The sequence below is a fragment of the Salvelinus namaycush genome, chromosome 6 (assembly GCF_016432855.1).
Source record: "Salvelinus namaycush isolate Seneca chromosome 6, SaNama_1.0, whole genome shotgun sequence".
Classification (NCBI taxonomy): Eukaryota; Metazoa; Chordata; class Actinopteri; order Salmoniformes; family Salmonidae; genus Salvelinus; species Salvelinus namaycush.
Genome location: NC_052312.1, coordinates 17,994,541 through 18,007,896, shown reverse-complemented (window position 1 = coordinate 18,007,896; position 13,356 = coordinate 17,994,541). Strand labels below are relative to the sequence as shown.

The 13,356-nt window shown below is 39.4% G+C and overlaps 1 protein-coding gene across 4 annotated transcripts; it reads right to left on the bottom strand.

Moving 5' to 3' along the window:
• Positions 1-383: 383 nt before the first annotated feature.
• On the bottom strand, positions 384-10,235 carry LOC120049254 (transmembrane protein 256-like). Of its 4 annotated transcripts, none has more exons than XM_038995500.1 (5): positions 10,140-10,235; positions 2,649-2,732; positions 2,210-2,247; positions 1,154-1,252; positions 384-877 (listed from the first exon to the last, which is right to left on the bottom strand). In XM_038995500.1, the coding sequence occupies exons 2-5, from the start codon at positions 2,728-2,730 to the stop codon at positions 734-736; spliced, it is 363 nt and encodes a 120-aa protein (XP_038851428.1). In that variant the 5' UTR covers positions 2,731-2,732; positions 10,140-10,235; the 3' UTR covers positions 384-733. The 4 variants fall into 4 exon arrangements, with proteins under 4 accessions (XP_038851428.1, XP_038851424.1, XP_038851425.1 ...); XM_038995496.1 differs by lacking the exon at positions 10,140-10,235 and adding an exon at positions 9,924-10,045; XM_038995497.1 differs by lacking the exon at positions 10,140-10,235 and adding an exon at positions 9,924-10,029 and having other exon boundaries at positions 1,154-1,234.
• Between the last annotated feature and the right edge of the window lie 3,121 nt (positions 10,236-13,356).

The window sequence follows — 13,356 nt, the reverse complement described above, 5'->3', positions numbered from 1 at the left end:
AACTGCCTGTTGAGAAGAAAATCTGCATTTTGTTAGGAGAAAATGTAGAGAACGTAGATCTTGCTGAAGATTATGTCCTAGCCTGTTATACTATAAGAGAGAAAATAGCTCCTGCAAATGTCAAACACATGAGCCCTTGTAGATTTAAATTAATTGTTTTTGTTAATATATATTATTATTGTTGCTCAAACATCTTCATTTATGTAATACTTCATATACATTGTTTTGGTAACAGTGGCAACCACCCACTCATGCCAATAAAGCATTAATTAATTAATTAGAGAGAGAGAGAGAGAGAGAGAGAGAGAGAGAGCGCAATATGGTTGAAACGGAGAGAGGTTTCAGAAAGCTTCAGAAGGGAGGGATGAAAAGGTGGTCATCAACTCTTTTCAACGTGTTTATTTGTGATAAAGGATAAATATACATTCGTATTTTGGATCGATTCGAACTCAAACACACAAACACACAAATTTAAGTCACAGGGTACGTCGCAGCCTGTGATGACGGAAGAATAAAAACTGTTCCCTCACAACCTTATCTTCCCTTAACACCCACAGAAAAAGAGGAGGGTTTAGATAAGTGACATTTTACCAACGCCCCTTCCCTCCATCCACCTATCATGACATTTCCACTTCTCTGGCCTCTGAACTTAACAGTCAGTTTGTGTCCCATACCAAGGTCATCCTGCACCAGTAGGGGTCAAAGGTTCAAGGGCCAGAGGTTAAAGGTCAGTTCAGATAGCTATAGCCAGCCAGCCAGCGATCAGGAACATGCCCCCATAAGGAGCCAGTTTCCTCAGCACAGGGTCCTCCGTCAGGGCCTGGTGGTACAAGGACCCACAGAACGCCCCTGTGCCCAATACCAGGAGGGTGCCGGCCTGCAGAGAGAAGACAGGGAAAGTGAGTGTGTGCTTCTCTGCTTATTATCAAGACCCATATGTACAGTTTTTGGCACAAACAGCATTCAAAATGTGTCATACAGTATCTGAAAAGACATGTCCTTGGTCCACAAATCGCAAATACAAAACAAAACAGAGAATACATGCAGATGGAGGATTAGAATAAACCATAGAGATGTGTTTTCTATTACAAAAATATAGTGTTCTATTGAATTATATTATTATAATGATGGGAGGGTAGCATACAGTACATACCACAGCAGGTTTCCTACAGCGAGAGGCACCTAGCAGAGCTATGCTGTGGTAGAAGTGGTACTTGTTGGCCGTCTCATAAAGCTGGGGAGGATAGTTTAACTAGGCAAGTCAGTTAAGAACAAATTCGTACTTACAATGACAGCCTACCAAAAGGCCTCCTGCGGGGACAGGGGGCTGGGATTAAAGTAAAAAATGAAATAAAAATATAGGGCAAAACACACATCACGACCAGAGACACCACAACACTACATAAAGAGATACCTAAGATAACAACATAGGGTCACGTTCCTGACCTTATTTTCTTTGTTTAGTCTTTGTTTAGTTGGTCAGGATGTGAGCTAGGTGGGCATTCTATGTTTTGTGTTTCTATGTTGGGTTTGTTGTTTGGCCTAATATGGTTCTCAATCAGAGGCAGGTGTTTGTCATTGTCTCTGATTGGGAACCATATTAAGGTAGCCTGTTTTCACTGTTTGTTTGTGGGTGATTGTTCCTGTTCCAGTGTACCAGTGTTTAGTGTTCACGTTACGGGACTGTATCGTCTTCGTTCCTTTTTGTCGGTTTGTTGTTTTGTTCGGTGTTTAAGTATTTCCCATTAAATATGGATAATATTCACGCTGCATCTTGGTCCTCCTCTCTTTCACCCGAAGACAGTCGTTACATTACCTCGACTAACCGGTGCCCCCGCACATTGACTCTGTACCGGTTCCCCCCTGTATATAGTCTCGCTATTGTTATTTTACTGCTGCTCTTTAATTACTTGTTACTCTTTATTTCTTATTCATATTTTTTTAACTGCATTGTTGGTTAGGGGCTCGTAAGTAAGCATTTCACCTGTTATATACGGCACATGTGACTAATAAAATTGTATTTTATTTTGAAGTTGACAAGGAGGAAGGAGGTGGTTAATTAAATGGTATCAAAACAGTGTATTAGTATATTGGTAGTGGTCGCAATTTATAATATAAATAATGCACTTATTAACAAATTAAATCCCAGCCCATTCTCCAACTTTGGGCCAATACTCTAGTCATACCATATGAAAACAATAACACTTACCACTCTCGAGTAATCTTCTGGATCTTTGTTTTTGAAACCTGAATAAAACAAATAGGAGATATTGTAAAGGGTCATGGCAGCTGAACAGTAAGGGTAGGGCCACATAAAATACAGTGTATTGTATCCTGTGTGTGTGTCACTTGATCATAAAGTGTTTAGCCTACAGCATACATATCCTTCAGAGCGCATTTTTTATTAGGCTAGGTTTCATTTACAGTAGTAAACTACAGCCGGAAAGCACAGATACATTGTTATTATGCATTTCTACACCATGCTGTCTGGACTGGACTATCCCATCCCCATGGCCAAATGAGTGACATGAAGCAGCGATAGCCTATCCTGCACCGTTTACAAAACAGCAGACTGCTTTTAACGTTAACAACACAATCATGCAATCTGTTTGTCATGCAGCGCACAATGATAAAATGTGGATTCTTACCATGCGCTCCGTATGCCCCCGCTGCGACAGCGAGCGCCCCCGACACTCCTGCTAACCTCTGCACAACCAAAGACGTGGCCATTGCTGTGTATCACAAGCCGACGAATGACGGTGAAAGATGAAGGAAACTGCGTGCGTTAGGGACTCGTTTGTGAGAGCACATCCTCCTGCAGAGTTGTTTCCTGAGCCAAAATGGCGCCCGCTGTGTTACAGTTTCAGTGTCTGGTATAGATTTCATAACTCTGAAGTGCAACCAAATGTTAAAGGTTTTCTCTTCCATCTGTGTAGTGCAGTGGCAACCCGTCATTCAGGGCATTTTGATCCCCACCATGTTTTTGTTGGCTGTTTTGAATGTTATTTTGGCATTAATACATTTCAGTTTGCAAACAATGTAAAAAATAAAATCATTGAGTTAATAAAGTCGTATTTTTTGCTTTCATGAGTAAGGCAGTTCCAACATGCAGGTTTTTCAGCCTAACTCAGTGCTTTCTGTGGTGGTGGGGCAGCCAGCGGAAAATGAGTAGCGTAGCTAATGATCTCTGTAGTTGCGCCGTGATTGGCTTAGTGTTCTGTCACTTGTGGGGACACTACGTCACCAAAAAAATCTACGGGGAGAGATTGGGAATTGTAGCCTCCTCGCCCTTCTGCAGCTTGCCTGCCAATGCATGCTTGTCCCAACCAAGCACCCAAGCTAACTGACTAAAGTTGACTAGCTTGCAAGCTGGCTATTTCCAGACACAAATAAGAGAAAACCTCACTCTGACCATTTTGCTCGCCGTAGCAGAGCTGGTTAGGCTATTTACATGTTAACTAGAGCATTCTTGACTAACCATTACTTTTTTTTGTCTACTTTTACTGACACCGGTCATATTTAAAGGGTGTTGCACGTTCATAAATTCATCAGTTGTTCTGAATTTGCAAACGCAAGAGATACGCTGACTTGAAAAGTTGTTCAAGTTCTAGCCAGCTAACCAAATGACACCTGCATCTCTAGCTGTGTATAGGCACTGAAAAACGATATGAGGGGAAAAAGTCAGTCACTCACCTACTCCTCCATCCTCCTAGCAGCTAGCTAGCTATCTAGCTAACGTTAGGCTCTGTGTTTTTAGCCTGCTACATACATACATATGCTAGCCTATTAGCCACGTTATAACTGACTTGTGGTCATTGCCCTTGCTAGTTTGATTGTATTGACATTCCCAGCCTTAGTTACATTAGTCCGTTTTTGTCCAGAATATTGTGTCATTGAAACTGAAACAGTGTATCCCGAATGGAGGCAGCAAACAATGTACCAGGCCAGCTGTGATTTACAACCTGATAGCAATATTTTTTGTACTATCAGGAAATGTATTGGTTCATTCTATTATATTCATTCTGCCAACATGCCTTTGTATATGTCATGGAAAGCCCTTCAGTAAAAATACTTTAAAGTACTACTTACGTAGTTTTTTGGGGTATCTGTACTTTATTTTACTATTTATATTTTTGCCAACTTTTACTTTTACTTCACTACATTCCTAAAGAAAATAATTAACTTTTTACTCCATACATATTGACTGACACCCAAAAGTAATTGTTCAATTTTGACAGGAAAATTGTCCACTTATCAAGAGAACATTACTGATCATCCCTACTGCCTCTGATCTGACGGACTAAACACAAATGCTTTGTTTGTAAATTATGTCTGAGTGTTGGAGTGTGCTCCTTGCTATCCATCCATAATAATAAAATTAAAAAATTGTGCTGTCTGGTTTGCCTAATATAAGGAATTTGAAAGGATTTATACTTTTACTTTTACTTTTAATACTTAAGTATATTTTAGCAATTCCATTTACTTTGATACTTAAGTATATTTAATACCAAAAACGTTTAGACTTTTAATCAAGTAGTATTTTACTGGGTGACTTTCACTTTTACTTCAGTCATTTTCTATTAAGGCATCTTTACTTTTACTCAAGTATGAAAATTGAGTACTTTTTCCACCGCTGATTGAACGTTGAGTCAAATAGAACCTATACTTTTTTATATAAAGTAGGTTTTGTAGCATAAACTGGGAATTTGATATGTTTTACTGATATTATGATTGTCTGTTTGTTTCATATCTGCAAAGTAGTTAAAACGCTGTAAATTCCACTTTAAACTTTAGGTCACTGGTTACTTTGTGTGCTAAACATGAAATGTTTTTTGCAATGGGAAGTAATAGTCGTGTAAAAAATCTCATGTTTTCCTATGCTTTTTTATGATTTTTCCTATAGATTTTTCAGATTTTTACTCTCAAAATCACAACTTTTTTTAATCTGATTGGGTGGGCCGTCAGGGCCAGGCTTCACAGTCGGTGGGCCTGTGTCCACCCAGGCCTTGGGTGGACACATGTCTACGCCCCTGATGCAAACAGCCACATGATGACAATGGCACATCACAAATAGCCTACTAATCAACACTTTAGAGTCTAAAGAAGTTGATTAGAAGTTTAGACTAAACTTTGTCAATACCTGGTTTGAATACCCATTGTTGCCTTAGTTAGCATTTCCTGGTAGATATCATAAATTGAAACGTCTTTCCTGCCCTAGCTGCTCCATGCCAAAATTGGTTGAGAGCTACACACTCTTGCTGCCCGCAGATTTTTTTTTATTTTTAATTTAACCTTTATTTAACTAAGCAAGTCGGTTAAGAACAAATCCTTATTTACAATGACAGCCTACTGCTTTGGGATTGTGTAGGCTACTTTGTGCAGGATTTCTCTATTGTACTACATAATCGTATACCTCCACTACACTACTTTGATACGCATCAGTAGGGATCAGTGGCAATTTTAGCATGTAAATGTAGGTGGGACAAACTCCCCCCCCCCCCAAAATGTTAGATGCATGGCAACAAAGCCACTACACAACACAACACAATTCATTAATTGCACTGTAATGGTGACAAACGGTGCCCACAAACTGTTAGGGCCTACATAACAGCAAAGCCTTCTTTTCAGCACCATGGAGTGAATCCTTACCACTGCTACACCTGGCTATCAGCGGAGCCTTGTCTGGCAGCGAAACAGTTCATTCAGCCTCATTTACTGCCTTTTGAAAAAAACATAGCTGGTATGGCTGACCTCCTTAAACAAATGTGGTTTCTACTAACAATTGAGATGTACAAACTATGGCATAAGGGGACGACAAGCGGACAAGAGGCAAATGTACAGCGACAGTTTCCAGTTGTTTTGAATGCGGCAGAAGTCATGCTGGATTGACAGCGGTCTAAGGCACTGAATCTCAGTGCTAGAGGCGTCACCACAGACACCATGGTTCGAATCCAGGCTGTATCACAACCGCCATGTTTGGGAGTCCCATAGGGCGGCGCACAATTGGCCCAGTGTCATCCGGGTTTGGCTGGTGTAGGCCGTCATTGTAAATATGAATTGGTTCTTAACTGACTTGCCTAGTTAATTAAAGGTTACATTTAAATGTAAAAAAATATATTAAGACCCTTAAACCCAGACTTGGACCACACACCCACTCCACTGAATAGTGATTGCTTTGCAAAGCTTGCAGTTAGCCATTGATTCCTTCCAAACCAGTCATTGTTGAATTTGCAATTTCCAACTTGTTGTGTAATGTTTATGTCCGATGAACAACAATATGTTTTATCCATAATTTCATCATAATTTCTCTTCTTATGACAAGGATTGAAAAGCTTTTGCCAGTAGATTATCGACGTGATTCATGATGATGACTGCTAGCATGCTAGCTAAGATTGTGAAAGTATTATGGTGACATGATCAGTCCAATCAAAGCTACAGTAGATATAAAGTGATTTAATGTCATTTTATCTGTGGCCAATGACCTTGAGCCTTCTTGGATGGGCACTTCTAATGTAACTCCATGTCAGCACCCAAGGGGCTTGAATTTTTGAGCTCTCCCTGTCGATTTATCGGTGACGTAGTTTCCCCATGAGTGACAGAACACTGAGCCAATCACGGCGCGACTAGAGAACATTAGCAAGCCCTACATTCTGTATTTTCCACTGGCTGCCCCACCACCACAAAAAGCACTGAGCTAGGCTGAAACACCTGCATTTTGGAATTGCCTTACTCAAGAAAGCAAAAAAGAGACTGTTTGTGTGTGGCTTTATTAACAATTTTTTTTTTGTTTACATTGTTTGCAAACTGATATGTGACATATATTAATGCCAAAATATACATATATATATTTATTTTTTAGCTAAACAGGTGGGGCTCAAAACAGGTGGGGCTTTGCCACTGTGCAAACATGTCTATAATAGATAAGGCTGTTAAGATATTCATGTTTCAAGAAAGGAGTGTATATATTTGCCAGGCAAATCGGTTTCATGCACTGACTGAATGGAAGCTGATAATTATTCCTTTTTTACTCCACTGGTCTCGGGAAGAAATTAGGAGTCCTCACTAGGGCTGTTGCTGTGACCGTGTTATCGCCACACCAGCGGTCACGGGGTCGTGAAGGCAGTCAAATTCCACATGACCGTTTAGTCAGGTAATTAGGCTTCTCCAAGCTCTGATGCTGCTGCTGGTCATTATTAGCCTACCAAACTTGCTAACTGCCTGGTACTCAGCACTCTATTGTCTCTCTAATCACTCTGACATCAATGCAAATGTATTCGAAAATCTAATCAAACACTTCATGAGAGCCCACGAGCTCATGTTGCGCAACAACAATTGCGAGAGAAAACAGAGTGTTTCGATACAGGTGCATGAATCAAAACAAATGTAGTATATGTAAAGACAAGATTAAATCAAGAATAGTCTGATGGGTGACAATATTAGCCTATCACTTGTGAATTATATATTATCATTTGTAAATGATGCCCAGCTTAAGAAATAATGTCTTTTTTTTGCGACTTGTTCAAATCATAGTTGCACACCTCATGTAGCCTAGCCCACAGGCCTATATGTTTTGATAAGGTTTGTATCAAAATTAAAGTGACCAAATAACTTCTTAAAATTAAGCACATTAATCCATTACAAGGGGTGTAGAGCCTAACTGGCATATGTAAGAAGCGAGTGAGTTTCAAGTTTGGGGAAGATCATTTTCCCCATAGAAATGCACCTTTATAATAAAAGCATTACATGCATAATGCATTTGCAGTCACTTTTGATAGTGGTGTTTTCGTTAATGGAACATTCGGGTTTATAGCCTATTACCGTGTGCGCATTGCTGCACTTATGTGAAGAAATAGCCGAATAGTTTATCAACATTTTAAGCTAAATGTTCTGATCTGTTGTGTCAGCCACATTGCATAAAAAAGTTGTTTTGATGCTAGTGCTTGTGTTAATTTGAGATCTATTACATCCAACAGCCGTCCTAGACTTTGGAATATTTATTTCTCGCAACAGAACCTAATAGGTCAACTTTTGTTCTAATGGGGATAGTAGATTGACATAGGCTAGTTCTTTGCTGTTCGTTAGAGCTACTCATCTTGTTAGCTGACAAAAAGTAATATGCACCTCGGAAATGGATACGGCACGTGCAGTTGCATCCTCGATGTGGCTGTCTTAACTTGTGGCCTGTGAGAAAGACCGGATCACGTGACAGAGAGCAGAGCGAGTGGGAGACGCGTCGGATTGCGCAGCATATCAGGGAGAAGGGCACAACGCAGCACTCCGGGCCGCAAAAGGCATGTTTTTTTTTAGGGTCACAAACGGGATGCCGCGGGAAATTCGAGGCATTATCAAGTGCTTGTCAAATTGTGAATGAGAGACTATTGGAGTGTGTACAGCCTGCGCAAAAACAAAAGCAGAGCTCATGCTTTTCAAGCGACTTTTTTCAAATCATTCGAGTGTCATCATCATTAGTCTTATCATGCAGCCTTACAATGTTTTAAATATCAAAACATATATCCCAACATGTGTTTTTGGTGAGTGCAGGAACCGTGGGCGGGTGGCCTTTTTAAAGTAATTGTTTGACAATCAGATGAAACATCATAACTGGTTGTGTTTACGCCACGTTAAACTGCATAGGCAGCGTGCCCATGAGGCTAGGAGAAGCGAAGCTTTTCCTAATGTAATTAGAATTAAATTGCCAAAATTAAAATAGTTTACTCCTGCCTATACATACATAAATAAAACCATTCAAAATACTACACTAGAAAGCATGATTTGGCCACAGGATCATTAGCTTCTTAAAAACTAAAAAAGCTGTGGATTGTTTAAATAACATAAACTTTAGTCGGAAGGGGCAGCGAGCAAGGCTAACACCAAATGGAAGATTGTTGAGTTGCGACTGTCAGTGAAAAGCAGAGACCCAGCCAGGCAATTCGCAATATTTAAAAATACAATCGCAGAAAAACCTTTTCTAGTCATATAATGCGTAGTAGAATTGCATGAAATGTGTTTATAAAAGGCCAGCAGGAGATGAAATGTATTTGATATCGCCTATAGCCTAGGCCTACTCTACACCACTACGTGCTGCATTGAGCAGTGATTTAGTTAAATTATCAGGCAAAATTATGACTATCCAATTTAATAATCACATTAGGAATAGTAGGTTATTTTACATAAATCTGCAAAGGATGCATGGAATGCTTTATTATAAAGGTGTATTTTTACGGTGAAAATCACGTAGATTATATCCCAAACGTGAAACCCACACGCCGCCTATGTTCAAATGTATTGTACGTTAAAAGTGATATGACAAATCTTTACTCGAACTAGGCTACTAGGGCCACAGATATCATATTTGAAATGAATAAAGCCTATGTATTTCTTGGATTATGCCTAGGCTATCATTTTTTTTTTTTTTTTTTTTACAAATTAAGTGTGAGCGAGTTTGGGTGTCTAGTAGCGGTAAAACAATCTACTTTCATCCCTAAATGTAGATTATCAATAAATAATCTTATTTGTATGCCTAGCAATAAACAAATCTATGCTACATTGTTTAAAGCACACTAAAAGTCTTCGTCGGAAATGACAGCTCCAATAAATCCCCTATGGTGAACGAGATCATTTGAATGAGAGGCTTGTAGAAAAATTACTCTTGAGTTTTCAGTTAATCGTTCGCTGGTATTGGGTGTTGTATGCTCTGGGCATTACCGACTAAAATGAATGAAATGAGTCGAAAGATTCGTTATTTTGACTGAACGAGTCGAAAAGATCAGAGTCAGTAAAAAGTGCTAAACTTTTCGGACATAATGAGCGAGTTCCTTTTGCATGGCCTGGGTGGGTGGAAATGCACTTAAGGACCAATGGAATGGTCTAAAATGTGCAAAATCCCGGGTCATGCAAAACTGGGTCATGCAAAACGAACTCACCCATTGCGTTTCCTGATTTGGTGCCAAACATAGATTGCAAATGTTTGCCAATGTTGATATTTATTTGGCTGCTGATTTCATGCGCATTCATACTGCTAAACATGTCCCACATTATTATATAAAAGGTCGCACGCGAGAAGAAATTACATTTCTGAAATTGTAACACTGGTTTCAGGGGTGGAAAAAGTACCCATACTTGAGTAAAAGTAAATATACCTTATCATAAACTGGGTGGTTTGAGCCCTGAATGCTGATTGGCTGACCGCCGATTTTTTCAGACCGTATTCCACTGGTATGACAAAACACTTATTTGTACTGCTCTAATTCCGTTGGTAAACAGTTTTTAATAGCAATAAGGCACATCGAGGGTTTGTGTTATATAGGCCATATACCACACCCCTCGGGCCTTATTGCTTAAATAGACAAATCACCCGGTGAAATACTATGTGAGTAAAATGTTTTTTTTTTTTTTTTTTAATACATTAGTATCAAAAGTTAAAGTAAAGTATAAATCATTTCAAATTAAGTTACTGACTCTGATCTTTTCAACTTGTTCAGTCAAAAGAACGAATCCTTCGAGTCATTTCGTTCATTTGAGTCAGTAATGCCCAGAGCACGCAGGACCCCCTACCGGCGAACTGAAAACTCCAAAGAGTCGTGTTTCTTTAAGCCCTTTCGTTCACCATAAGAGGCTTATTGGAGATTTGGACCGAGACTTGTAAAATGTGTGCTTTAGACAATGTATTTCGTTGATTGCTAGGCATACACATAAGATTATTTCTTGATATATTGAAACAAGGTCAAATTGTGGCCGCAACGGGACTAGATTGTGAACGGCTCATGGTGGAATGCATTGCTGGACTGCCATGTGGTTGATCAGCACAATATCGTTTGCGAACGGCAGCCCCCCAAAACGATTGGTTCTAGAGTTCGAGTTTGTTGAGAAGAGACTGTGTATGTTTTGGTTCTATAAAGCTGTGTCCATCATAACATTAAATAATCTATTAATTTAATTAATTATTGCAGCATGCGATCGATTATCAGTTCTGAACATGTATTTTCCTTCTCTATGCTGCCTGCACCATAATCGTTTTTCCTGCGCGAATATACAGTACCAGTCAAAAGTTTTGACACACCTACTTATTCAAGGGTTTTTCTTTATTTTTTTACTATTTTCTACATTGTAGAATAATAGTGAAGACATCAAAACTATGAAATAACACATATGGAATCATGTAATAACAAAAAAAGTGTTAAAGAAATCAAAATATATTTTATATTTGAGATTCTTCAAAGTAGCCACCCTTGCCTTGATGACAGCATTGCATACTCTTGGCATTCTCTCAACCAGCTTCACCTGGAATGCTTTTCCAACAGTCTTGAAGGAGTTCCCACATATGCTGAGCACTGAGTTCCCACATATCCCATCTCAATTGGGTTGAGGTCAGGTGATTGTGGAGGCAAGGCCATCAGATGCAGCACTCCATCACTCTCCTTCTAGGTCAAATAGCCCCTACACAGCCTGGAGGTGTGTTGGGTCATTGTCCTGTTGAAAAACAAATGATAGTCCCACTAAGCGCAAACCAGATGGGATGGCATATCGCTGCAGAATGCTGTGGTAGCCATGCTGGTTAAGTGTGCCTTGAATTCTAAATCAATCACAGACAGTGTCACCAGGAAAGCACCCCCACACATCACACCTCCTCCATGCGTCATGGTGGGACCTACACATGTGGAGATCATCAGTTCAGCTACTCTGCGTCGCACAAAGACTCATCAGACCAAAGGACAGATTTCCACCGGTCTAATGTCCATTGCTTGTATTTCTTGGCCCAAGCAAGTCTCTTCTTATTATTGGTGTCGTTTATTTGTGCTTTCTTCGCAGCAATTCGACCATGAAGGCCTGATTCACGCAGTCTCCTCTGAACAGTTGATGTTGAGATTTGTCTGTTACTTGAACTCTGTGAAGCATTTATTTGGGTTGCAATATCTGAGGCTATTAACTCTAATGAACTTATCCTCTGCAGTAGAAGTAACTCTGGGTCTTCCTTTCCTGTGTTGGTCCTCATGAGAGCCAGTTTCATCATAGCGCTTGATGGTTTTTGCAACTGCACTTGAAGAAACTTTCAAGGTTCTTGACATTAATGTCTTCAAGTAATGCTGGACTGTTGTTTCTCTTTTGCTTATTTGAGCTGTTCTTGACATAATATGGACTTGTTATTTTACCAAATAGGGCTATATTCTGTATACCACACCTACTGTACCTTGTCACAACACAACTGATTGGCTCAGTTCCACAAATTAACGTTTAACGAGGCACACCTGTTAATTGAAATGCATTCCAGGTGACTACCTCATGAAGCTGGTTGAGAGAATGCCAAGAGTGTGCAAAGCTATCATCAAGGCTACTTTGAAGAATCTCAAATATAAAATATATTTTGATTTGTTTAACACTTTTTTGATTCCATATGTGTTATTTCATAGAAAATAGTAAAAATAGTACAAATAAAGAAAAACCGTTGAAAAGAGTAGGTGTGTCCAAACTCTGAGTCGCTGAGCCGGAGAAGCGTATATCAATCGTGCTGTAGGACTCATTGCGGCCAGCAGGTCAAATGAACTATTATGAACGAGTCACTCAGAAAAACGAATCATGACTCTCGAGTCAGTAAAAAGAGTTGTTCAAAAAGAACGAATCTTTTGCGAACTGCGCTATCTCCATCAGTTCGCTAAAAGTCAGCGGTGGTGAACACGCCTACACGTTGGCGATACAATGTAACTTTAAACTCTTAAAAACAATGTTACAATTTCTTCTGGCATGTGAACTTTTATAATAATATGGGCCATTTTGTAGGAATTGCTAGCCACATAAATCAATATTAGCAAACATTATATTTTGCAATTGTAGCCAAAAGAGGAAATGCAATGTAGGTCTAGTGTAATGTCATGAACTCTCCAGTGTGCATCACAAATAGCATAACTTTATAACACTGAAGATTACAGAAAAGTGCTGTTAGGCTTATCAGTGCAAATCAGAGTTGTGCATGTGGATGAAATAGAATGATAACTTTGCCAGGCAGAGAGTGGCCACCTTCTTTTAAAAGCTCTTACACTCTTGTCCATGACCCCCTGACCTCAAATTCACAGCTGGGAAAAAATGAAACAAGCTTTTTACTTTGACTGTTTAAGACCTACATTTGAAATACATAATTCAATAGACTGCTTGATTTATAGCAATGTGATTCACATCAATTATTTATAGCCCTACTCTCCCATTTTCCTTTTCACTCTAATAAGTTCCACGGCTTTAGAGGAGGCTTAGTGTGTCTCACCGTCCATTATTGTCTACAGACTATATACTAAAACGTAACCCATAATGAAGAGAGTGTGCATTAGTGTTCACTTCATGGATCATGTAATTACAATTCAAAACGCT

Bases quoted from the DNA above. Each gene is read 5' to 3' on its own strand.
- LOC120049254 (XM_038995496.1), bottom strand. From the start codon at position 10,035: ATGTGGGACATGTTTAGCAGTATGAATGCGCATGAAATCAGCAGCCAA. The intron at 2,733-9,923 runs GTGAGTTCGTTT...TGTGATACACAG, and splicing joins CAAATCAGGAAACGCAATGG to CAATGGCCACGTCTTTGGTT. The intron at 1,253-2,209 runs GTAAGTGTTATT...TGACTTGCCTAG, and splicing joins CAGAAGATTACTCGAGAGTG to TTAAACTATCCTCCCCAGCT.